This window comes from Coloeus monedula (genome assembly GCF_965178545.1).
Source record: "Coloeus monedula genome assembly, chromosome: 2".
Classification (NCBI taxonomy): Eukaryota; Metazoa; Chordata; class Aves; order Passeriformes; family Corvidae; genus Coloeus; species Coloeus monedula.
Window position 1 is genome coordinate 21,807,463 of NC_138782.1, and position 26,732 is coordinate 21,834,194.

A 26,732-nucleotide genomic window follows, 5' to 3' on the forward strand; every position below is an offset into this window, starting at 1 on the left:
TGCATGTGTAGCCCTCAGCCCTGCAGCTACCCAGCACAGGGAATTTCTCATGGATCTTGAATGAGAAAAAAGGCAATTTAAGGGGCTAGGGATAGACCAGAAATGAACACCCTGTGGAAGCCCTTTTTGAAACATTTGCCATTTTCAGAGGCAAGATCCAGGAATCCCTTGTCTTCTTATTGAGCAGCAGAGTGATGCCTTTGGAAGGCTGTTTTTCTCCTTAGGATGCAGAAGCAGAATCTTTCTTGGGTTTTTTGAAGGGAGAGCAGACTTGGAGGAAAATGTACCCACCACAAATCTTAAGCAACCCAGAAATTTATGCTTTTAACAACTGCTATTCTCATACATAGTCTTCTGCAAGAACTATTGGTAGAATAAATGCTGTAAAAAAAAGTTTTGGTATTATACTCTCAGACATGACCTTGCACAGACTTGAGTAAACATTCATATTTTTAAACCCATTTTTCCCTATTTTCATACACGTCTGGAAAAAAAAGGTAGTCTGTAAACATCTTTTTCATCTAATCATAAGGGTAGCAAAACTGAGTCTGATGACCACTTACATCTGATGGTTCTGCTCTCTTACAAATATCCTCTGGTTAGCTACATATATTCCTGAACTCAGAGGTAGGATTAAAAAAGACAATCATCAGTATTAACTATGTATGAGATCCTGGGAACAGTAGTCAAAATTAAATGCCGAAACAGAAAACAAAAAAAAAAATTCACAAATAAATATTACACCTTAAGAAAGTTTGATTCATTAGAAGTTTATACTTTCATTTTCTTCCTCTAGAGTTAAAAAAACAATTAACATTTTTAAGTACACAATTTAAAAAACAGTGGTTCATGACAAATGTTTTCAGTCAATTTTCTAAATTCCTTAACAAAATCAAACACAATTCCTACAATTACAGCAATTCAACAGTCATATGAAGATATTGATAGTTCAATGTTCTAACTCATGCTCTCAACTTCACAAAATGGCCCTCTTTGATCATATAATTGATTTAAGTGTCATCTGTGAACCATGTTGTACTCAGATGCACACCTGTTTTAGGATTCCAGCCGTATTCTTCCAAGAGGCTTTACAGGAGTAAATCAGGGGTTTTGATCTACAGCCTCTCCCTAACAGGAATGCAGATGGCAGTTTCTCATTGCAAAGACAGCCCCATTTCCAAATTAGCCCAATCAACAGCTGCCTAATGAGAGGCAACAGGATCTGTACCACACTATTTGTGTTATGTAAATGCTGATGTGCTGTTGAAACAGTAGTGGAAAAAATGTGTTTGGCCAGAAGCAAAAAAATCAGCTCTTTTTCCTTCCACTTCTTTAACTTAATGAAGAGACACACACTTAACTAATTGCTTTGGCAGGCCAACAGGCTCCCTGTGCTTAATAATACCATTAGGAATCCCACAAGCTTTCAGCTTCTAATACTAAGAACCTTCAACATGTGCTTTTTAAGAGTGAACCTCAAAATTCTTTTTCTTTTCCAAAGATGCTTTTTCCCTCACTTCTTCCCACTAGTTGCTGCATCAGGCATAACAATACACAAATAAGCAACATGCACTTCAAACTGGGCACTTGTCATTCCAGGAAAACTTAATCTTACAGAGCACCCTGCTGACAAAATGGCATTCAGAGCAACTCTGAGTTCACAAATAATAGAAAACTAACTCCCCTACATGACTGCTTCAGGCTTGCCACATACACTCACCTGCACCTTTTCAAAGCTCAATGGCTCTTTGTTTTACAGGTCTGAGTTGTGAGCATGCATCAAAATTTCACCTTCCTACTTAAAACAGAAAATGAAGAACCTAAACATCAGATTGGATCATATTTGTCCTTCTTCATATTTAATTAGATTCCTCTTTTAGGCTAGGGCAATACTCTTTTTCCAAATCTATTAATCCATAAAAAAGAAACAAGCAGACAAGCACTTGAAAGATGGCTGGCTTGTGTCCTGGAGGCCACTTTTTAAAAAAAGTATAATCATACAACATTTAAAGAAAAGATAACACTGCCATAATTCAACTAGTTTTCTCCCTTATTTGTTTTATGCAGTAGGAAATATAATTATCAGCTTCCTACAAACGGCTGACATTTTGGTTAGATTGGAGCAGGACAGGGGGTAACCAGAGATGTAAATATAGAACCAGTAAGGATGCTAACATGCTCAAACTGCAGCTTCCCAAACATCTGCTTAGCAGCCTAACTTTCTACACAAAGGGATTCACTGAGCCACAGAGGAGCTGTGCATGAGCCCTACAACATTGGCCTGGACAGCAGCTTGAACAGGGCAGGCTCAACATCAGATCACTCCCTACAGCTTTTCTTCCCCTCCAATGTGCACAAAGTCTCTGACACAAGTGAACATCCAGCTCCTTTAGTCAAACTGGAAATTCTACTGCTACGTCAGCAAATGCATCACTACTCTACAGCCTCAGTGTTACAGTATTCTTCACAGGAGAAAAAACTGACTGCTCAAACTGTCAAGCGGAGGTCACAAACTAAACAAACCCACAGCCTTACACACCTGGCATCCCCACCTCCAGACTAGAGTATCATTTTGTCACCTCACAATTCTCCTTCTAATACTGCTCCAATCTCAAGAGACAGTAGCAATCTTCAGGACACAACTGCAAGGAAAGAAACACTTCTAAAAACTACCTCTGAACACAGACAGGGCAAGTTGATTAGGACCAAAAGAGAGTGGATCCAAAGAGGATTAGGACCAAAGGAGAGTGGCAGAGCCCTGCCATCTGCACTCCATGACCATTCATAAAGGCAGCTCTGTGACAAACATACTTTGTGCTTAGCATGACTGTTTTTGTGGTTCTTTATAGGCACTAAATGCATCTAACATACAATGCAAACCGCTGTGCGTGATTTTAGATTCTGATACTGTAGTTGATGTGAAATTTTAGGAGGTGTGATGCTCACAGTAGTGCTGTGAAGTCTGTCTTGGACCAGTTTCTTCTACCACAGCCTCCAGAAAAACTGAAGATGTGGTTACTACAGGTATGCCAGTAGATTACGTGATCTGAAAAGACTGGCACTTCACAGCCTCAAAGAGCCTCCTGCACCTTAAAAAGTACAAAAAATATTGCAAGGAAGAAGAAAAAGTTATGTTGGTGACTGTGTACATGGAAAAACAATTTGCATATCAAAGTGAAGAAGCATCTTCTGATCAAAATCTCTTTCACTCCCAGACCATCTTGTACACAGGGTCTCCAACTTGAATTGTTCCAGTTTTGTTAACAGCAAAGTATTTCCCAAAGAGAGGGCTGGTTTTGTAGATGTGTTTCTCAGAGGGGTCACATAAGCGGTAACTGCAGAGAGAAAGCCTTTCTTTAGAATCAGTGGTAGCAAAATCTAAACATTAAAATATCAGTGATGAAAGAGAGGACATGCAAATAATGATGTCTTGGTCATCATACTAGGCTAAAAGTTAAATAAATGTTGTAATTAAGGGAACCAAGCAGCTCAAATAGAGAAAAAAAAGCCTGACTGTATTCACATATTCATGTCTAATATATACACAAAAATCTTCATAAAAAGAAAAGTCAAAGTTAGACCTTTAGATACCTTAAATACCTGTTACCCCAAGCTTTCATCATGAAAAGAGGCATGAAAGAGACAGGGAATGTGAAATTTGCAAAAAGGAAGAGAACTTCCTGAATTTTCTTACCATACAGAATTTCAAGTAGATTGGAAGCCAATATACACAGACCTTTACACTGCATTATTATGTCCCACACACACTCCAAACCACTTTTAAAACACTAGTCTAACATCTGCTGGGGTCTAGCCTAAATCCTCTCCCACAGTCTAACAAACAGTGGTATTTTTATAACCTTTTCAATGTTTCCAAGGGCTCCTTCCTGTCGATGACCCCAGTGTCTGGATTAACAGTGGTTAAAATACACCTGCAATGACAGACAGTGCCAAATCAGGCAGGGCTTCTTATCATAAACCTCTTTGTTCCTATGTAAAATAAAGGTCCCAAATGTTTACCTGCCACAACACACGGTCCCTTTCATCTCCACATCACCAATAAGAATATCCTCCCAGGTGTCCTGAGGGAAGTAAACATTAGGCACAGATTAGACACACCTACATGCAATCACTTTTCCAGGAGTGGCACCATCATTCATAAATAGCTGCACCATTCCAGATGAACACCTTTACTTGCACCTTCAAAATATGCATAGTTACACTACAGCACTGTTTTAATGAAAACCCTACTGCCACTGCATTTATCCAGTTCAGGACACACTAATAATTACACCTGAAAAGAGAGACACACAAGTAATCAATCCTGTTCTGCAACATGCACTTGTCTGAAGCACTGAACCTAAAACAATTTATTCTTACTGTATAGGTGATAATTAGATCTGTGACCTCTGGTAAATCAACAGTTTTGCAGAAAGGAAATTTTTGGTGGAAGTAAGGTTTTGCTTCTCATTTATACAAGCTTTCTATTGCAAAGCCTCTTGGGAGATAAAAAATCTATTCCTGCTTTAGGAACTTCTTCAATTTGAGAAATAATCACTCACAGACCTGTGTCCTCCATCAATGTTTCATGTGCACTGATGTGAGCTGAAGCTTTAACTCTCTCTGGAACTGAGTTGTAAAAATCACAGACTAGCAGCTTTCCTCGCCCTGGCAGGCACCATCACATAAGGAAACTAAGTTACAAAGAAACACAACCAAGCCTTCAAAAAGACATTTCAGACAGTTATTTTACCTCCTCAAAAGCACTGCAATCCGTCACAAAAATATTTGGCCTGAAGTTCTGTATCTTAGCTTTCTTTTCCAGCCTGGTATTTAAATCATCCATTGAAGCTTCAGAGATGATCAAGATTGGGCTGCAGTCAGGATAGGCAACCTATAGAAACAAACACCAACAAATCCTAAAGCTGCTGAAAGAGCAAGGGAGGAAAGTTACTGCATGGCAAAAGACATGTGTTGGAAACAGTGGCCTTTTAGGCTGCTCCATTCAGGTTTTGCTTTTCCTGAAAGTATGTTAACAAGGAAAACAACATGCTTTATCCTATTACAGTAACCATAGCAATTTTTGTGTGCTCAAATTGCATTATCACAACACCAGAGGGAGTTCCACACCCAGAACAGCAGTATTCAATTACAACTTTCCACTCATCAGTCTGGGATGCCTGTGCAGTGGGAGGGCCATATTAGCAAACAAGGCCAATGAACAGTATTCATTCAAAAACCTCTAAACCTCCGAGAAGTGGAGCTCCACTGAGGTGGGGGGAGAAAACAAAAAAGAGAGACATTTTGGTAAGAATTTTAGTGTATAACCCTCCTGCCTTTCTCTTATATTATTCTTATTCCATTCTTGTTCATGCCTTCCAACCACAAGATGATGAGTATTGAAATAATGATCCAAAAAATTCTGCCTCTTTTCTTGCTACAATTTCTGAACATCACCCACCCCTCCTAATCTGATGTCCCTTTTGCCAAAACATTGTGTTTGTATTGGTCTCAGTGCCCTTACATAACAAATACGTATCTATAAAAGTCTATAATTGAATATACCTTCTTCTCTTTGTACAATAACAAGCAAGACACTGATGCCCTATAGAAAATAACATCACTATGGCAAGGTACTCACAATATTAAGCTGTTTAAAAACCTTACATCTGATACAATTCAAACCATCTTCACCTGAGAGAGCTGTTCAGGAAAAAAGAAGGGCAGCAGTTGCTGAAATGACACAAGTACGTCACAGCACAGCATCTCATTTCCATAACTGCATTAAATTTCTCTAAAATCATACCTTCAAGCCTCTTCCCACAGAAGGAGAGAGATAAAACCTCTGTAACCTTCTCTGTTATTCCTAGGCCTACAACTATAAGGCTGGGTTGAGCATCATTCCTTTAAACAAAATACGAAGTAACAACTTGTATCAGTACACTCCCAGACCTAACAAGAGTTAGGGAGAGGAGTCCTTCCATACAACACAAGATTACACCATCAAAACATCTTTAAAGATAAAACTTTTTTCTATTCACTGAGACACAAAAGGGTATTGTATTCTGCAATGTAATAGCTCCTCTTCAAGTATCAGTTTCAGACTCTTTAGCTGTGAATGGTCAATAGTTTAAAACAGATTTAAAGTAAAACTTTAGCAAGTCACCTCATCACAGAAAAGAATACTCACATAGTTTTAGTACAGAACTATACACCTTGCTAAACTGGGCTCAATCATCAATGATGGAAGGGGCAGGTTCTGGTGGGTGGGCAGAAATGGTTAAAAGGACACACTTCTGAGAAAAAGAGCATTCATTTACCTCATCTGTGTTTCGGAAAAGGGCTATAGTGTCCTTTGACTTTCTTGGCACCATGGAGGGTTCAAAGTGCACCAGTCGACAGGGCTCTGAGTTCAGGAAGGTGGTGATCCACTGAGCCACTTCATCACCACAGTCCCTGCCTTGGATATCCTGTCCAAACACCCTGGAGAGTTACAACACAACAGCAAGTTAGCTGGAAACATGAAGGTTCAAGGAAGCTTCTTATTCGAAGGTAAAGAACATGTTTTAACAGTGGTAGCAATATACAGAAAACAAAACATTTCCAGTGGGCAATCTCCTCGTGGCCACTGTGTTTTGAAAGCTAAGGAACATGGACACGACCAGACAATACCAGCTGGTGAAAGAATGAGCTCTGAACCAGTGTTAATGTGCCCAGAGCGAACTGTCACATCAGTGACAGTAACAAACCTACCTGTTTGTCCTACTTTGAGGAAAAAAAGGGTCTGCTCTTGCATTTGCATGTGACTGCTACACCAAAAAAATTTTACAGAGAAATTAACTGAAAAGTAACTAATTTCAGAAAATTAATGATAGTTTGAAACAATGTGATTAGTTACCACAACTGATACATACAAATGCTATTAATTAAAAGTGTCCCTAACTGTTAAGGAAACTTTCCTTCAGATTTTAGTGCTATAAAAATTTATCCAGAGATGAGTGAGACTCTTCAGCTCAGATTTCACATACAGAATAGCTCAGTATCTTAAGAGAGGTTAAAGATTTGTAATGGAAATAAAGTCCATGGGCCACAAAAAGCAACCGCCAGTAGGATAGAAACAAGTTTACGCAAGGAACACTTTCCTGGCAAGAAAAGCTAAGCCTTGACTCAACCTTTCAATAAACTTTAACAGCAATCACGAGTAGTTTTGTTACACTCTTCGAAGTCGCCATTTTGACCCAAATGCACTGCAGTTTCCTATCTGCAATCAAATCCTGGGCAGCTTAAAGCATAGGGATGCCCATGCAGCTCATCTAGAGTGAGCCCAGCTCCGAGGAGCCTTTCTTTACTCATCTGGGGCAGTGATCATTAGGGTGCTGGCATCAATATCCCGGCTCCATCTGCTGGCATTCCTGTCTACCCTGTGACACAGACTGGGATCAAATGCCACTGCCCCAGACAGCATTCAATTGCCTTTCTCCTCCCTCCATCCCACAGTTCCTGCATGCCTTCTGACTGGCAGGACAACAGAGGCAAGGCTCTTACAGCTTCCAACACTACTGCTTTCCACTCAGGAAGCAGATCTATCCTAAGCACTCAGTGGTACAGGGATAGCTGGGAATGGATCACACAATATAAGTGTTAGAACATACACTGACAAAGGGCACAAAAGAAGAGCACGAGGTTTCTTAGCCAGGGGTCTCTAGAAACCCTCTAGCATTTACACAATAAGAAAATGTACCTATACAATGGCTTTGGTCCTATATTTGACTCTCCCAAGCACAGGATTTTTGAATATCCACATAAAATTTGCAAGTGACTTAGCAGTTTTCAAGATCAGCACATGCACAGCCACGTGCAGCCAGAGGCACTACGGCACTGCTTTAGCTCCAACCTATGGAGCAAGAGCTCCCATGAGCACCCACCTGAACGCAAGAAAGAAAAAAAAAGACAAACCAGAAGAACAAATCACTGAGATCTAAAACTGGAAAATCCGAGAAATCCAAGCCAACTTTTCATTACTGAAATGTATTGGGCTATTTTAACATTTTTCTAGTGGCACAGCAAATTTTAGAAAAATGACATCTTGCAAACTGCATGGCTTTGCAGTGCATGTGTCATTGGCTAACATATAGGCATTATGCATTCTGTTCCATTTCTCCATGAGAAATGCTACCATTTGGAACTTGCACCTGCCCTGTATAAACAGAGATACTGAGCTATGCTGATCAAAGGTTTCCATAGCAACAGATTCATGCTAAAAGCAAGCAAATTCAGTTCCTTGCCAGCACTGTTTTAGTTACAATTACAGCAGCTGGTGCATTAACCATCTCTGCTATCCAAAGAACAAACACTTACAGTATCTTTGTAGGGCATTACACCACTTACAGTTTCCAAACACTTTTAGAAACTTATATATTAACTGACATTTTAGCAGAGAAAAAGGTTTTCCACTTCCTGCTGGCAGTTTTCCAGCATGGATTTCAATACCTGGATAAACTAACTAGGCCTGCACTCATACATCAAAACTCTAAGCACACAGTTACATCACTGTTTGCAACCCATCCACCTGAAACTTCTTTGGGGTAGTACCTACAGGGAATGCCCTAAGTCCCTGGGATGCCCAACTTTCCCCTGTGACCACAGGGTGAGCCTTGGGCAACCAAGCTTTTAACTGAGGCACCTCAGTTAAATGCCTAAAGACAGAGGTCAGGGAATCTAAACTCCAACATCTCACCAGCTCTGAATGGCCAGTGTGCATCCAAAAATGCTGATGCACATAGTAGTTGTGACCAAGACACCCCAAAGCGCATGACTGAGGTTCTGAGATGTGACTGCTCACGCAAGCAAAAGTGAAAACACTAGAAGTAAAAACAAATAAGCAAACACGACATTCTGTGAAGACAGAAGATCACAGTTCATTTGGCAGGCGTGTAACACATGGTCTTTGATACTGTGTCATCCTTTACTGAGATTTGTTTTCACCACTGCTGAGCAGCTTAATAGCAGAGCTTTTGTTATGACAGCTATTCCTGGCCTCCTGTGTAACACATGGCAGGGGATTTCATAGAATTACAGAACAGTCTGGAATAGAAACAACCTTAAAGACCACCTAGGACAACTCCCCTAACATAGGCTGGGGCACCTTCCACTAGACCATGGCGTTCAGAGCCCCATCCAACCTGACTTTGAACACTTCTAGGAATGGGGCATCCACATCTCCTCTGGGCAACCTGTGCCAGTGCCTCACCACCCACATAGTGATGAATTTCTTCCTAATAGCTAATCTAAACCTACTAACACCACTTCTTGTCTTGTCAGTACAGGCTCTGGTTTGAAGCCTATCTCCATTAAGCAGATGGTGAGAAATACCCACACAGAAAAGACATACCAGTACTGAACTTCTACACTCCAATTTCTTCATAAGAAAATGCAAAGCCTCACACAATCTTGGAAAGCAAAGCACATGAGAAAGACAGTTCTGAGAGAGAAGGAAGAGGGGAAAGAAAAAGCCTTCTTCAGTACCTGCAGTTGCGGACGGGGTTTTTCTCGGGGAGCTTTACAGGCACGCACATCTTCTCCATGTCCGCGGCCTCCAAGGTCAAGTGCCCGTCTTCACAGCTGACAGAAATAAGGACGAGCCGCGGCTCCTGGCGAGCTGTCACCATGTGCCCGTCCTCCCTGATCACGAGCCAGAACCTGCGGCGGGACGGGGTAAAAAGGTGCCCAACAGCGTTAACGCTGGGCTCGGCAGCACCCGCGCGGCAGGTGCTCCTTCCCAGCCCTCAGGAAACACCTGAAAACCGCGGAGCCACGCGGGGGCCCCAGGGCCCGGCCGGAGCTCCGCGCCCCCGCCCGGCCCGCCTACCTGTCCCGCAGCTCCCCGCAGCGCAGCCCCATCGGCGTCACCTGCGCCCGCCGCACCGACACCCCCCGGCACGACTTCACCGGGTACACGAAGAGCCTGAGCACCGTCCCGACCCGCTGCAGGCGGCGGCGGCGGCGGCGGCCGGCCCAGCGCCAGGTGCCGAGCAGGGCGCCCAGCACCAGCAGCGCCGCAGCTCCCCACAGCCATGCCTGCCGCGCCGGCCCCGCCGCGCTCCGCAGGCCGCTCATGGCGACTGGGCCGCGCCGCGCACCCGGAGCGGCTGTGGGCGGAGGCGGCCCGGCCACCGCCCCTCACACCGCCCCCGGCCCCGCCCGGCGCTCCGGGCCCGCCACCTGCCCCGGGGCCGCCCCGAGGCGGGCGCAGCGCGCAGCCGCGGCCTTGGGTGCGAGAAAGGGGGCTGAGCAGCGGGGAGGATACGCGCCTGAGCGTCCGGCTTGGCAAAGCGCCGGCGGAGGATGTGTTCTTTCTGATATCCGGGCTTTTAGTGAAAACAGCGCTACAGGAAAAGTGTGGGCTGTGTGGGAATACGCAAGTGCGTCAAATCCATGGGTTTGGTTTGGCTCAGAGGAGAGGGGAACAGGTGGATGGCGGCGTGGAGGGCAGCAAATGGGGTGTCCAGTGCTGTCCGGCCGCCTTGGGACATCTGCACACCCCAGCTGCCTGGTGTCAAACACTTGAGACCCCTTCCGAGAGCTTCCTATTTGTTGGCAGGGTCGCAGGGAAGTCGCTTAGTGGCATACGCAGCTGCAAGGCAAATGTGACATCAAATACAGGCTGGAGTGGCAAATGCCGCTGTCGCCACTGGTCTCTCCTCACAGCAAAGCAAGAGCTTTGGGATCTGACGGCCAAACTCACAAACGGAAATTTTTAGGATCAGTGTGCTGAGACCAAAGTCCTAGAACGTGCAAGATGGGGAAGCTCAGTGTTGGGCATTTTTGGGAGACTCAGACAGCCCAGCCACAATGGATTACTGGAAGTACTCCTTTAGCAGCATTCTGGTGGACAGGGACATTGAAGATGAGGCTATTGTGGGCCTCTTTGACAATGGGTACGTGTGGGGAATCAAGCCAGGAGAGTTCCTCACATTCACCTCAAGAATCACTTGATCACAGGCCAGGATCAGAAAATGTTCCTGTTAGTGGGAATCACTATAGATTATAAAAAGTGTGGTGGGATTTTTGACAACTGCTGATGGATGAAGACAATGTGATGGATGTCAGAAGCAAAGGCAGTGACAGCAGATCCATCCCGCCTGGCATGAGCCCCAAAACCCTGATCTTCCTCATAGGCAAGAAGGGAGTCCACATAGGAGTCCTCAATTAAAAGAACCGGAATATGATGTGAGCATGAAAGCATGACACAAATAGTGCCAAAGAGACAGACATCTGCCTGGGCACAGAGAGAGGCATTAAACCTGGTTTTGTTGCAGATGTCTTTGTCTGCTTCTTTCAGATGAGGGGTGCTGGGCAGGCAGCAGTGCTGGGACACCAACAGTGTGTGGTACAGAAGGGAGTAATGTGTACTTTCCTCATCAGGATGCTTAGTATTACTTTTGTGGTGTCCCAGCCATTTTGGGTAGCTGCTCCTTGTTTGTCACATTTTACTGGTTGATATTGGGGTAAAGGTCTCTGGGAACATTATCATTGGGAAAAGGCAAAAGGGAGGGCAATACCTTTGCCCTCTTGTTCTCCACTTTGCTGTTTAAACCATGCCCTGATTCCAGTCATGGGTTTTGAGACCTTCCTCCTTCTACAAGTACACCACAACATGAAAGATAAACAGAACTTGTGTTTATTTTGAATTTGCCCCCTGAACAAGCCCAGAACAGTTCTGGAGATTAACTATTGATCAGCAGAGCCTTGTGCTGCTGTTGGATTGCATGGGGGATGTGTGCAGAGACAGCCTGCTGCCTGCTCACTTTCCACATCACTTGAAACCCCTTCTTATGCTACTTTACCGAGAGGATTGTTTTTTTCATTAAATAAGTTGCCTTTTGTGTCTGTGGCATGGGGTGTTTCTGAAGGTTAGCTCCTTTCCCTCCTGCTCAGTCACACTGTGTGGCCTCAGAATCACAGGTTCCTGTAAGCTCCCCAGGAGGATGTGGAGTTCTGTCAAACACTGCAGAATTCCTCCTCCATTCGCAGCCCTCCCTCCTGCTCCCACTTGTATCCCTCAATGGACAGTGTGAAATGAGGCAGAACTGGTGCATTTGAGATGGGACTGATGCAGGGAACACTCGAGGGGCATCTCCAGCAGGGCTGATCTCCTCTCTCGTGGGCTTTCCTTGCTCCATTGCTCCTGGCAGCTGTGGCAGTGCCCATCAGCAAGCCTGAATCCTGTGACTACTCACCACGGTGAGACACCCTGTCCTCCATACCCCTGGGATCCACACATGGCTCCAGGTAAATCATAGCTGCTAAACTGCTTGGTCTGGTTTGACCAGACCTGCCCCACCACCTTCAAATCATTGACCCACTGAGTAAAAAATAATTACTTGTGATTGCTTTTATGACTCCACCACAGACGTAACAGGGGAGCCAGCCCTGCTGAGCAGACTGAGAGCCCTTGCACACTCTTTGGCAACCATTAATCTTCTCATGGAGTCTTTAATCTTTAACATGGAGTCTATATTTTATTGAATTTGATTCAATTCACACAGAGGTCTTTAATCTGCACCTGCACCCACAGAAGCAGAAAAATGCTTTAAGGGGAATCAGGCATCTTATGTATTAGCAACAATACATAAGAAAATGTTCAACAAAACTGCAGCAACTGTCTAGGGTCTGATAAGCAGTGCTTGCAAGCAGGAATCAAAACATATTAACATAAGTATTAAAGAGGCAAAAACAAAAACACAAACTGGTTTTAGAATCTAACAAAAAAAAAAGTGATACATCAAATGAAATAAATTTTAAAAACCCAATAAATTACTATTGATACTGGCCACTCCTGACAAACATTAATGATTATTTTCTCAACCCTAAGGCAAAAATAAGCTACTAACCCCTGTGGTTTCTTGAGCAGTGGCAGTATTCTGCACTGTCCAAACTGCAAAATGCAGAAAGATTTTGCTCTCTGATCTTCTGTGTTTGAGGCATCAAAATAAAAGAATTTGAGGTAAGACCAAAAAAACCTGGGTGATTTACTGCTTTCTTGCTTCTTCTGGGTGCCAGAGAAATTAGATCTGGAGTACATATATACTTCACCAGCATGAGAATTTGGAGAAGTAGAGACCTATATAGTTGTGAGAAGCTACAGCTCCTTCCTAGCTACACATTATGGGCAGCACAGTGATGTACGAAACCAGATTCTTTTAGTTCAAAGGATTTGTTAACTGAATTCAGAAATAACTCACCTTTGCTAACAATTGGGTATTAATTTAGAGAAAAAAAAATATTTCTAAATCCAAGAAGGACCTTAAACTTTCATTCCCTAGATCTACTGACCTAAGGAGCCTAAGGAGATTTTGTTCAGACTAGCCCTTCTGTTACATTCAGCCCTGACTCTTCTTGGGGAGTATGGTGAGAAGGAGCTTAAAGAAATAACAGAAGGCAGCAGCATCTGCATAATCTCTCCTTTTCTGCTGTGAAACAAGGAACATAAAATCAGAAATAGCTGCAGAGAGCACAGTTGTGGTTAAATGTTTCAGGTCTAAGTCTGCAGGGTTTGAGGAAAGCCCTCGTCACCCATGCGCCAGGTACCTCCCAAACAGCCTCCAGTAAACAGCTTGACCAGTAGGTTTGTTTAATCCTCCATCCCAGGCACACTGGTTCTTAGCTAGGAGCCACCAGCTCCTTCTGCTGTTAAGCAATGTGAATAGAGCCACTCAGACAAAATGTAGGTACTGGTTTTGTTACAACCAAACAGCCTCATGTGTGACAGAACTGTGTTTGTCGTAGCCAGAGCAGGCACAGTATTCCTGCACTTAAAAGAAAATGACCATGTTTTCAATTGCTTATAACTCCATCAAAGTTCAGGACACCTGTGCTGAAAGTCTCTGCACCAGGCTCTTGTTTCAGGCTTCCTTAAAACGTGGTCACATGAAGAATTCACAGTGTCAATGTTGCAGCAAACTGGGGCCAGGCTCCCTCAGTCATGAAAGTGGATGATGCTGACATATCTTTAAAAAGCATGGTGTTAACTCAGTAGCACAGGACAAATTTTCAGGTGGAACAAATTTTATGGAGAAACTAAAAGGCATATTTGCCTTTAGATACGGTGGGCAATTTGAGATCATTCTATAGGCAAACCTAGACTCTCTCATAGCAGCAGCTCAATCAGAGATCTAAGATGAATGACAAGGAAAGAGTTGAAGAATTTTACTTGTTTCTACTAAAAAAGAGACAAGCAGCTGGGGATCTTCTAGATCTTCAATATGTACATAGTGCTGTACTTTGGAAAGGCATAAATTACCACACTGAGGGAAGACATTTGAATGGACATTATGAAAAAAACACCAGGGACAAAGACAGCAAAATGCTGTCTTTGCCTCAATTAGGTGGCAGTGTGTTAGGATGGAGCTAATTGTAGCCTGGGTTTGTCTCAGGGGAGGAATTAAATGCACACACCAGGGATATGGCAATTATTTTTTCAGTGACTCTCTGATAATTCAACAAAAGGCAGGGATGGGGGATAACATGGCCAAGCACGCTAATTTCAACCAGATATGATAAAAATCATATTATACTCACACACACATGCAAATTATATCCTTTTCCCAAAGTTGCAACACAATAAATTTTAAAAATTCCTTCACAGAGAGGAGGGGAGGATAAAAGCATTGCTGTTTCCTCTTAAAATCTTGAAGGAAATCAGAGCTCAGTGAGTCATGCACTAGAAATGAGCTTAGTGAAATTCATGTATGGAAAAATCTCAGGTGAGTAATTGGTGATGATAGAGTTATAAATAGAGTCATTAATGATAGATGCCTTTTAATGGAGCCAGAGCAAAGAAATAAAAGGATCTCTCTTTTTGTGATGAGGTTTTTCCTATGCAGAGAATTATTTATACCCAAAACCCAGGTGGGTTGATAGGCTACTTTGGTACCTATCAGCTGTCATTCCAGACATATCGGAAAATGAATTGAAAATTATCATTTTCTTCTGGTCAAAAGCTCTCTAAATGCACCAGGACAATACAGAAATGGTTGTTTCAGGCAAATGCTTGGCCCAGTATTAACTAACACAGGCTGTTGACATTACGAGTTCTCCCGATGTTCTGTAAATGCAGTTCTCCATATGAATATAATGTCCATCAGCAGCTTTAGGAGTCTGAACAGTCAGGGTGTCACCTGGGAGAGCAGGTAAGGACCAAAGGAGAGGCTTTGCAGGGGATCAGGGCATTCGTTGTGCAGCACAAGGACTAACACTGCTGCAGCTCTGGTTTATCGGCCATCACGGGGCAGGATGGGATTCACCAAGGACAGGAAAGTCCCCACCCTAATTCAGGCACAGCTGAAAAAACAATCTGATACTAGTTCAGTGTCCCAGGAAAGGAAGGAGCAATGATTCATTTATGGGCAGCAAAAACAGGGGAATTCAGAAAGCATGAGGAGGCAACTACATGTGGTTTGCTGGCGCTGGGGTCCAAGGCACTCCTGGGGGCTGTCATTCCAGTCTGCCAACCTCCACTTTGGAATTACACGTAGGCAGCTGTCATCTCCCCAGCAAAAATGAGATTTAGAAACAAGAAGTGGCAGTGGCTCATCCCCTCACCTCCAGTGAATCTTCCTTAAGGAATGTTTTTGAGGCACAACAAGAACTCCAGGGCAAAGTGTAATGCGTTTTTAGGTGTTAGAGGAAAAAAAACTCAACACAAGAACAATGTTCCCATGGCTTTACATTTGAAACACTTGGACAGACGAAGCTCAGGATTCCACTGGGTAGGAAACACTGGTATACGGAGATGCACGTTACACTGCTGAGACCTCACATCCTGAGGATGGATCTGGACAAACCGGGAGGGCAGCCTAGGGAAAGGCAGGAAATCCCTGCAGGAGATGAGGCAGAACAACGGGGCAGGCTGACGAGGCTGGAAATTTGTGGGGTTTTTTTCCCAGGAGATGGCAGTAAAGGACAATCCCCTTTCAGCCAAAGGAGCGCGGGGAAGTGAAAGCAGTGGTGGGAGCCGAGCTGCTCCTCAGGCAGCGCTGCCACCCTCGCCAGTCGCTCCTTGTTACCAGCAGCAAAGCTTTGTTCCTAGCGTCAGTGCTTCTAGCAAGGGTGAGGAGCTCAGTCTTTTACCTTCCCATACAGTAGGTAAATTATAAGCTTTCTGCTTACCATGGCAGGATCCCACTCAGAGCCTCATCCAGACTGGAAGAAGCCCAGGAGGTCTCTCCTCCAGCCTCCTGCTCACAGCAGGGTAAATGCTGCATTCGCACTGACTTGCTTTCCACTTTGTACAGTCATGCCTTGAGACACTCCACAGACAGACTTCAGCCTCCTGAAGTAACCTCATCATGCTTAACGGTCATATTACTTCTTTCCCTGACTTGTTTCTGGCTGGAAACCCCTCAGTTTGGATTTATGACCATGAGCTCTTGCTGTCTGGCTGCAGACTTCAGTAAAGAGCCTGGCTTCATCTTCTTGGAAACCCCTTCTTATGTATTGAAAAGCTGTTGTCAAGTTTCTCCTAGGTCTTCCCTCCTCCAGCTGGACAAGTCCAGAGTCCTGCATCTCTCCTCATACATGATGCAGGATTCAGGAAAGTGCACCACCCACTCTGAAGCCTGGTCTAGACCTCACCCCAAAACAGACCTGGCAGTCTAATACTACTTCCTACAGGGAGAAGGATGGGAAGGATTTTATTCCTTTACTTTCTCTTAATTTAATTATCTCCATTAATCCACAAGTTCTTCAGGCTCTCTACTCTCCCTTGAAGGAAAAAGGATTTCCAAAGCACACACTCTGCAGGTAACTGCAGCAACTTTGTGCATGTTTTAGGATCAGCTTTGTCTCAGAAGAGGCCAGTGCTCAGCTAACAAGGGACTCAGGATATAGAAGAAGAGACAACTGGTTTTACTGCACCCCAACACAAAGCCTGCCCCTTTCCCAGTCTTACAGACAGGCAGAGGTCAGAAAGGGCGTTCATCCCTGAAGTGATCCGTGGCCTGGGAGTGGCAAGGATCTGGAAGTGCCAAAGTGCTGTGGCGTGGTACAGCTCTCCTCAGTCACTGCACTTCCGAAGCAAGCTGTGCAAGAGTGCTTCCTTGCTGCTAATGTTGCAGGACAAAGGACAATAGCTGTGAGTCCTCTGCCATTTCCTCAGAGCCTATGGTAAGCCAGAGGAGTAATTAAATACTCTGGCAAAATCAGCAGAAATATGCTTTATTCTGCTCTGTGAGTCATTGAGCAGTCACTAGGAATAGCCAGCAATTTAAAGTAAAAGTGACGTGCCAGGAGGCACGTCAGGTTAGTGGAGTTCATTCCCAAGAGAAGCATGGACAAGTTGACTACCTACTTCTTGCCACTCTTGCCTGGATTCAGCTTCCTGAACCTATTTATCCTGCCATTTGTTTTAAAGCACAGTGAAAGGTGCTTGGAAGTCTGAAGGGAACCAGACAGTGCCGTAGCACACCACTGAAGACAAACACCTGGCAAGTGAAGCAATGGGTAGAGAGGCCACAGAAGTGCTTGAAAGGAGGAATGTATTTCATCCAGCTCAAATGTTAAATCAAATCTTCCCCATGTACCCACCATGGTATCCACCACATCCCGTATTGTTTATGAGCGAGTCGAATGTCTGTTTTGGTCCTCAAAGGCACCAGGAGTTCAGCTGCAGAGAAGCCTATTTTAATAAAAGAGCCAGTGTGCACCTGTGGGTTGAAAGCTGTCCCTGCTCGGGTGGCTCCTCTGAGGCCAACCTTGCCAAGGGTGTGTCTAACACCTGTGCAGAAAGCCAAGAATCAATCCTGGACTGCCCTTCTGGCTTGGCACCTGCCAGGGCTGGCAACCCAGGCTCCTCATCAATCCCAGCCTCTTCCCCATCACCAATGTCTTGCTCTCCCTCAACTCACATGCAGACTTCCAGCACGGCATCTCTGCTCCAGATGGAGGCTGGCCATTTAGTTGGCTGAGCAGATGACCTGCCAGCCAATGCTGAGGTGGTCAGGGAGTATTTCCTCATCTCTTAGATCCTCAAGACAACATTTAGCAACAGAGCTGCAGGACCTGCCCTGTTCCACCTGCTTGCATTGTAGCTAAGCCAGACCTGGCCCAACAGGGATGCTGCCATGACTGACAGGAAGTACAGCCCTCTGCCATCCACCCAGCTGAAAAATGAACCTCACCCTCTGGATTCAGATTTTCTAGACACTGGGCTAATGAAGAGAGTAGCAAACCCTCAGGACAAGGCTTAGCCTCACAAATTCCCTTCAGGAGCTGAGGAGTGAATCACTGCTCAAGAACTGATAAGCAGCACTAATTGGTAGTCTCAGTGAGAATCACCAGTTCATTTTGAGGGAGAAAAATGAATCATTAGCTGGTTTATTGCAACAGCACTCGTTACTCGCTTACTTTGGTCTATTTTAGAAACATTGGCCAGCCAAAGCTGACTTGCCAATATGCCTGAGGCTTTTCTCAGGCTCACACAGAAGCACCATGTACATGTCATTCAGGTTCTGTATGGATAGCAACCAGGTTACTCCCTCAAAGTTGCACCAGGTGAGCAAGAGCCCATGTGTCAGCAAGCAAAAGTCCACTGTGCTGAGCAGTTCAGGAGCTAAGGTTCATGTTTACCTTTGTGGAAGGTCTGAATGGGCTGGACCCTGTGTGTTGCAACGAGGGAGAAGCCTTACTAGTCAGGGGACACATGGACAAATAGATGGGACACTCACTCCACACAGAAAAATGGAGACACAAATCTCTCCCTGCATGGTTTTAGTTATTTTTAAAAAGTTCTAATGATTTATGCTGTAAAAGCACTGTAAAACACAGAGTGGTGTAACAAAATCTGAAGTTAATCCCAAACTCCGTAGGCTGGTGTGGCATGTGGGTGGTAGGGACAGCCCTGTTCTTACTGCATTATCAACAACCCTCTGGCATGCTGCTGGGATGGCATCAGAGGGACAGGTCTGTCCCCACAAAAAGGCTCAAGAGAAACAACTGAAGGCATGAAATCAATGAACAAAATCCCTTTGTGGGTATTCATACCCCAGTATTTGCAATCTTAGATGCCTTAGGTTTTAACTTTCATATTTTTAAAATCCTGTACTGTAACTCTGAAGTTTCCTGTAGCCTGTTAATTTCTGCTCTCTCGTGCTAGGTAGACATAACAAAGCCTCTCCAGGCCTGCTCTCCAGGGACACTCAGACCGTCCTAGGCCCAAAAGCATAAACCAAAAGCCTCTAAAGGGGAGGCAAGCTTGGGGAAACTACATCATTAACTGAAGCTTTAATTGGAGAATTAACCCTGATATGCAAATGAACCAAACCTATAAAAGTGTGAAGAACTCGTGACCCATCATCCATCTTGGGTCCATTTTGAGAGTAGCCTCTGGCTCCCCAGGGTGTACCTTTGAAGGCCTTTCAAATCAATACCTACCTTTATTCCCTTATTCTTGTCTAGTCTCTGTTTTTAGGTAGCCTCTCAAGGCATCACTCTGCAGCCTCATCTCCACACCTTGCCATTCCTGAGCATTTCCACGCACTCTGGGCGACAATCATGTCCTACAAGGGCACTGAGGCCACAGGCAAAACAACGTGGGGAAGTTTACACTGCAGCTTCCCCTCACTGGCTGGGCTACTGCTGAAAAACTCCTCCTTTGTGCACTTACTTACGTGTGTAAGTAAAAACAGACATGGCTCTCATGGCTTTTATTTACAGTCCAGTTAGAAAAGAGCATAACACCCCACCCCACCCCCCCATCTGATTCATTTGCTACATTTAAAAGAAATACGGTGTGGTTTGCCAAGACATACAAACTCCTTTGTTCAGAAAAGGCGAAGAAAACAGCATTTTTTTCCAGTTAAATCAACTCCTTGATTACAAAAACACCATCAAAACTAGAAAGATATTTAATACAGAGAAAGTGCTAGCACGGAAGTCATTTACAACTACCACAAAAGACTGAGACAAACAAACAAACAGACAAACAAACCCCACAGAATTTTTAAGGCCCATAAACCACCTTGTTCCCGTGTCATCAATACAAGATTTATAACCCTGGAGGTGTGACAGGGAAGCTGCTTCATGCACACCACTGAGCTGAGCCATCTGATACTGACATCCTCTGCTTACAGCTTCCAAGTGCAGAAATGAAGATGGAGCTGGGAGGTTATTTGGCCCTCTTCTCATACGTCACACTTGTACATTCTTATACCAAATGCTGTATGTATGGTTTTTTTCTCAGATGCAGCTGGTAATCAATTTATTTTTCCCCTGGTGAACACCACAGAATTAGGTGTAAAATGCCCCAGCTTCCAGATGCAAGTATATCACATTTAAACTCCGTTCTCAGTAAAAAAATATATGCAGATTTCATAGTAGCAGAGGAAAAGTTTAAAATGTTAATCACAGTGAACCTTTAATGCCGCAAAATCACAAATACACACCTCATTTTCTTTCTGGATTTTTACATCGTTCTTAAGATTATTTAAAGACTTACTATGCCCAGTGTTTGAAACAAACAACCATGATGCAGCAGAGCTCTCCATGTCTCAGGCCACGGTCCATTTATGTCCAAGTATATTTTTTAAGCACACTCATCATCTTAACCCTCTCAGGTAAAAAACCCCAGCAAACTTGGAATCTCAGAAAACCAAAGACTATATTTTCCTAATCCCTTGTTATGTTTCCTCCACTGTATTGACAATTCCTCTCACTACCCAAACTCATCTTCACCTCCCCAGCTGCTCTCCCATCCTCTGTTTTCCTTCATTTCTCTCTCCCTCATCTACTTACTTTGCCATCCATCCTTGGCTCCCTTCCACACGGAGCACAAAGCTCTGGAAAACCAACTCATACCCGAAAAAAACCTTCAGATCAATGAATCGAAGATTATTTTCTCATCCTTACACTTCTTTAACCCGACTGGATTTTGCAAAGTGCTGGAATTTTTTTCAGAGATGAGCGCTCAGTCTTGGAAAGGGCCTGGCGCAGGGGCTCGGGGCTGTTGGTCCAAGAGGTTTTTCAGATCCAGGTCTCAAATTTAATCCTAAAAAAGCAGCAATGACCTCGTGTCCTCTCCCGTTGGGCACACGGAGCTGCGCTAGCGGACGAAGGATGCCACATGTGCTGACACTCCAAAGGGAGCAGAATAGGCTGCTGCTAATCCTTGCAGGCCGACCACCAAGTAGTGACAACCCTTCTGCAGAACCTTCCCGACGTTCTGGGGAGAGAGGTGGGAAAAAAGGATGAAAAAAAGGCAAGGTGATAGAAAATACTTTCACACAAAATCATTTTGACAGCCAATGTCACGGCCCCAGAAAATGAAATTCTCCCACCGCTAACGAGGGCTGGAGAGTGGAAAAACATTTTACCATCTATTTTTATATAGGCATACACACCCACAGGGTATAGTTAAACTGAACGGATGCAGCCTCCACAGGAAGCCAGGCTTTTACATGTGATTCTATTCAAGAATAAAATTAGTTTAAATTCACCCTACTTTGGAGAAGTACATAATTGCCACATTACATGTTCTAACTAAGTTAGTAACTCCTAAAAGCTCATAAGGTGTTCAAACTGGTGCTGAACAAGAAGGCAGTATTCACTGAGAATACTTTTATGGAAATTTCATGGCTTTCTGTCAAAATAAGAAAGTTTTGATCCATATTTGTAAACATTTAGGAACCCATCTATGTACTGCACTAGAGATAAACTTGCCATGGATTATTTAACTGAAAACCTTAATCTAATTTTAATATCACTTTTGATAGCTTTTGCTCATGTGGCTGCTCACAACTGGGGGATTAATACAATGTGGTCAGATGTGGAGGAATATCAGAATTAGTTTTTAGTAGCTCTTTATAGTTGTGTGGGACTCCTGTGACATGGAAAACATTGAATCTGAGTAAATATTTCTAAATTGATGAAATCCAGTCAATATCTATTATATTCCTATGATTTCTTAAAGCTGCATTACAGAGGTGCTGGCACATAAAAACCTTCATCTACCATGATGCTACTACGCAGTTGAACTTTGCTGGTTTTGCTCCTATGCAAACTTACTTGAACGGAGTTAAGATGCCAGAATAAAAAGGCAGATCGAGCCTGGGGGCAGATCCTGAGGCTGGAGGAGGGTCTTCCTTCCCACATCTGCTCCTGCCTCTTTATGTCACACTGGAGTCTTCTTTCCCCCTTCCTGCCCTTAACCTACCTACCCAGGCCTCACCTGTGCTTCTCTGAGTTGTTCTTTATGCCAGAGCCAAACTGACAACCCTTCCCCATGAGAATGTCATCTGACCAACACAAAAGGGAATACACAGTGCCCAAGAACTGACCTGTGCTTTAAACACCATTAAAAGCACCCTTACACCACCAGCAAAATGATGACCTTCTGCAACATGACCATGCTCACAAAATGTACAGATCAGGCCTAAGGCTCGAGACAGCTTCCTACAGCATGGAACCTGGAAAACACAGGGCTGGAAACTCAAAGTATCAACTCCATCACGAAAGAATGAAATATTCTGTTCATTTCTTTGTGAAACAGTAGGATTTGAGAGGCGGCTCCTGACTATGCTGACATCTGTAAACTCAATTTCAAAAGTAACTTTGCCAAGCTAATGGCATTTTCTGCATGTCAGACATAGCAAGCATATCTTTACCAAAATCATGGGGTTTTTTAATAGGATGCAGTAGAAAGTCACGTCTCATGCTAACATCTGTAATCTTAGCAGCAGGAGAGGATTCCTGACAACAGACAGGTTTCTCCTGCTAACACAGGAACTATTTTTTGCTACAAATATCCAAGACATACCTGAGACATACTTAAGTGACATGAACAAGAGAAAAACAATAGAATTGTTCCACATAGCAGTTTTGTAACCAAAGGGATCCGTCTTCCGGTGGGAAGAAAACCAAACCACCAGACTGTAGGACTTGTGACTTCCCACACAGGAAAGCAAAAGAACGATTTTGATCCAAAACAGTTGTTACAGACGAAGAACAAGCTGCATTTTTTTCTGGTAACCCACAGCAGTGATTTCTAAGGGTCACCTTAGCCAAGGAATGTCCTTCGGGGCTGTTTACCGTTTCTTTCGGGTACTTCAGTAGAAGGGAAAAAAATGCAGGCCAATTAACTGGAAGTTTTAAGGAATAGTTTTAAAACAATGACGCCGAGGGAAACGCAGAACTAAGCAAGGCAAAGCACCCGTCACATGGATTAGCTTAGTGTCATTTTCACTCAGAAGAGACAGATTTTGTGCTCTTTGATCCAGGCGAGGGTCTGTGTTCGGCCCTTCCCACCAGCACCAGCTCTTTCCCGGGCAGGTCCAGAGCAAGCCCTGACCCCCACCTCGGAGCCGGGCGCTGGTTCTGAAGTGCCTGCGGAATAATGGGCATTCCCAGAGCTCCTCAGAACTGTCGGAGCCGAGGCCCCGCTGCTCTCCCGGCACCGCAGCCCCCGTGCCGAGGGTCCCGGTGCCGAGGGTCCCCGTGCCGGGGGTCCCCGCTCCGGCCGCCCCGGGCGCGCTGTGCCCTCACCTTCCCGTACTTCTTCAGGCGCTTCCCGTAGGGCCGCTTGCCGGGGGCCCGCGGCGGGCGCAGCGGCTCGTAGGTGCCGGGCAGCACGGCGAAGTGCACCTTCCTGCACCCGACGTCCTCCTCCTCCTCCTCCTGCAGCGCCGCCGCCCGCGGGGCCCCCGCGCTGCCCCCGGCCCCCGCCGCCGCCTCCTCCTCCTCGCCGGGCAGGATGGAGACCTGGTCGTCACCGGGCCCGCGGCGGGAGAACCTGCCCCTCACCTTGGCGCCCAGGCGCGCACCCACCGTCATGGTGCCGCCGGGCGCCGACCCGTCTGCGCCGACCTCGGCCGCTTCCTCCGCCGCTGCGCCACAGGTGTGGCCTGAGGCGGCCGCTGCCCCCTCCCCGGGGCGGGACGGCTGCGGGAAGAGGCGCCCCGGCCCGGGACAGGCGGGCGAGAGCTGGCGGTGCCCCCGGCCCCGCCGCTGTTCTGGTGCGGGAAGCCCGGGATTCGAGCCCGTCGGCTCAGCGGGGACAGGTGAGCGCTGAGGGGGCGGCACAGCCCCGCACCACCCCCGGGCTCCTTCGGCCTCGGCGCCGCCAGGGCCGGCGAGACCCTTGGAAGCTCCTTCCGTGGCACCGCACGCACTGCCCCGGCCCGCGGCAGCTCCAGGAGGTCACGTTCTTTCCCCGTCAGAGAAAAAGGCCAAGCTCCCTGGACACCCCTCAGTTACAGGCGCTCCTACTAAAGGCACGGGTAAACAGCCTCTTCTGCATCCTAGGCTGCGTTCGGCTACCCCTGGCCAAGGGGAAAGTGCCGAAGGAATTTCTCAGTGGCTTTTGCCCAGGTGCTGGGGGAGGCTGAGATAGCCCCACCTCTGCGGCTGGGGTGCTGCAGTGTAACAGCTGCCTTTCCTAAGCGGCGTTCCTCACCTGGGTACATCAAGAACTACAAAATCGTATAGGGAGGATAGATACAACTTATTAAACCAGTTGGTGTATTTATCAACATTTGATACGCATATGAACACTTTGGACAAGCAGATGCAACACAGGCACAGACTAGTCCTTTACCTTGGATTTTTCTTACCGGGGAATAAAGCCTTCAACCTGTGCCTCCCCAAGATGTATGCATAACATTCGGGAAGTAAATCCTGCACTCAACGCTGTTATCTGCCCCAAGGACAATGATTCACCACCTTCACAGCTCCGGAAAGCTGCGTAAAGAAGAGCCGGGCCGCATCTCTGCAGGGTGGGAGGTGTGAGCCAAGTCTCAGGACTGTCACTACAGAAGCGCTCTGTCCCTTCCTCGATTTCATATTGAACGTGTCACCACTCCTGTTGCCATAGTCGAGTTTTTAAGTCTCCAAAAGCTTGAGGCAGTAACCTAAACCAGGACAAGATTTTTGTTCACTGAATACCAGTCCCGAAGGGTCACCTACCACAGACCATGTGTGGCCCTGGGAGCTCCTCCTTCCTCTGGGCTCTGGCTTCGGCAGCGTTTGCAGGGCCCATTTCTGAGCCACCCAGTTCTTCTCCCACCTCCTGGGGCCAGATGCTGAGCTTGCCTGCATCCCGAAGGTGCAGGTCGTTCCTGAACACTGCACACTGAAACGGAGTAGCACCATAGCTCCACAACGATTGCACGGGGGAGGGGGAGGGGGGACAGGAGGTAAATTTTGCACTGCTGTAGCTTTTCATGAGCTACTTTCTTATAAAGTTTGAGGTAATTGATGCTGATTAAGCAGCAGCATCAAGAAATAAAATACCAATAATCTGTTCAGCAGCTTTTAAATTGGAAACTTTTTTCTTGTTAACCTGAAGCTATCTTGAAAAATCTTAAAGAAATGCATTAAGTATTTTTCAGGGGCTTTGAGAAGTGTGTATGTTCAAGTTTTCTATATAGAGCCAATAGGGAATGTATACTTGCCCCTAAAGGAGAAGCTCTGAGGTAGATAATTTTTCACTACCTTCTCAAGAGGGGCAGGCCTTTCCCCAGAGACTGGGTTTGTACCTCACGAGTTTGCTTCCTTTTTCAGAATACAACTCTCTGCTGAGATTTAGTGTCTCCATTTGTATGGTGGCCAGGGAATCACATATTCTGAGATGCATAGGTCCAAGGTACCCTTAGGTGTATGACACCAGATACCAAAACCTTTGTCTAAACAGCTCATGGAATTTCAGCATCATGCATTACCATAAGGCATAATGACCTCACTTGGTTCTCCAGCAATGTCATTCATTCAGTGGACCAGGAACGACTCTTTATTGTATTTTTACTGATTTAAATACATTTTAATGTTTTTAAATTGGAGTGTGTGAAAAGGGATGCACCGAGTTTGGAAACATCTGCATACCTCAAAAGAAATAATACCCAAAAAAACCCCAACCCAGACCAGCAGAACCATGCAGTAACCCCATTGCTCACCCTCCACCCACCGCAAACACCCCCCACAGGCACTGCCAACAAACTACAATTGAATTCGTGAGGCCTCTCAAGATTCGAGGTATCCCTATCCCTGCCTGGAGCTGGGAAACACGAAGTGGCATTTAAAACTTTCATATTTCTAAAGTGAAAGCTGTGCTGGTAAAATGCCACACCAGTCCCCTCCCACATGGAAATTGGGAACGTTTGGATCTGAAATGCAGCTTGTCACACTGTTGCCTAAGGAGTAACTTATGTATGAACAGGTCCAGCATAAGGCAGCTGTTGAGGATTCCCAGAACCAGGCGCTGAGGTTGGGTAGGCACCATCTCACTGATCCCAGAGTAAGACGACTCTGCTTGCCAATAAAACCAGAGACTTTTTTCAGAACTGCTTTCTCCAATCTATCCATCTTACTCCTGCTGGGGCAGCAGCAGATTTGGAAAGCCAAATGCTGCACTTGTGTGCACCTACACCTTTCGCACTCAGACTGTGGCCTTTAGGAAGCTCCTGGGGTATTTGCTATGGAGAGCCTTAGGTGGGTCACAGCTCATCCTCCAGCAAGGTAAAAGAAGGAGGGCAGCAGGGTTTAGGAATCAGGGTGGTTTCACACTACTGGCAGTCACTGGACAGAACACCATTGGCAATCTGCACTGATATATAAACATTAAACTGGCAGCGCCACATTTCATGGGAGAGTTGAACTAAAATCTATCAGCTCTGTCCTCTGGAAAAGCTACCTGTGTTTTATGGAACTTTGCTACATCTCTGCTTCTATGGAGTGGTGAAAACCAG

At 45.3% G+C, this 26,732-nt stretch overlaps 2 protein-coding genes across 2 annotated transcripts; both read right to left on the reverse strand.

The window, feature by feature from the left end:
* Positions 1-750: 750 nt before the first annotated feature.
* On the reverse strand, positions 751-10,160 carry LOC309586152 (mitochondrial amidoxime reducing component 2-like). The gene is made up of 7 exons (XM_082302743.1): positions 9,869-10,160; positions 9,526-9,699; positions 6,321-6,483; positions 4,754-4,894; positions 4,021-4,082; positions 3,861-3,932; positions 751-3,335 (listed from the first exon to the last, which is right to left on the reverse strand). The coding sequence occupies exons 1-7, from the start codon at positions 10,114-10,116 to the stop codon at positions 3,206-3,208; spliced, it is 990 nt and encodes a 329-aa protein (XP_082158869.1). The 5' UTR covers positions 10,117-10,160; the 3' UTR covers positions 751-3,205.
* Positions 10,161-19,886: 9,726 nt separating this feature from the next.
* LOC309586046 (required for drug-induced death protein 1) lies at positions 19,887-23,863 on the reverse strand. The gene is made up of 2 exons (XM_082302581.1): positions 23,536-23,863; positions 19,887-21,217 (listed from the first exon to the last, which is right to left on the reverse strand). The coding sequence occupies exons 1-2, from the start codon at positions 23,821-23,823 to the stop codon at positions 21,098-21,100; spliced, it is 408 nt and encodes a 135-aa protein (XP_082158707.1). The 5' UTR covers positions 23,824-23,863; the 3' UTR covers positions 19,887-21,097.
* Positions 23,864-26,732: the final 2,869 nt, after the last annotated feature.

Coding starts and splice junctions, on each gene's coding strand:
- LOC309586152 (XM_082302743.1), bottom strand. CDS start 10,116: ATGAGCGGCCTGCGGAGCGCGGCGGGGCCGGCGCGGCAGGCATGGCTG. Junction 6,484..9,525: donor AACCCCGTCCGCAACTGCAG/GTACTGAAGAAG, acceptor GTAACTCTCCAG/GGTGTTTGGACAGGATATCC. Junction 4,895..6,320: donor TTTTCCGAAACACAGATGAG/GTAAATGAATGC, acceptor TTGTTTCTATAG/GTTGCCTATCCTGACTGCAG.
- LOC309586046 (XM_082302581.1), bottom strand. CDS start 23,823: ATGACGGTGGGTGCGCGCCTGGGCGCCAAGGTGAGGGGCAGGTTCTCC. Junction 21,218..23,535: donor GCCTGAAGAAGTACGGGAAG/GTGAGGGCACAG, acceptor CTCTCTCCCCAG/AACGTCGGGAAGGTTCTGCA.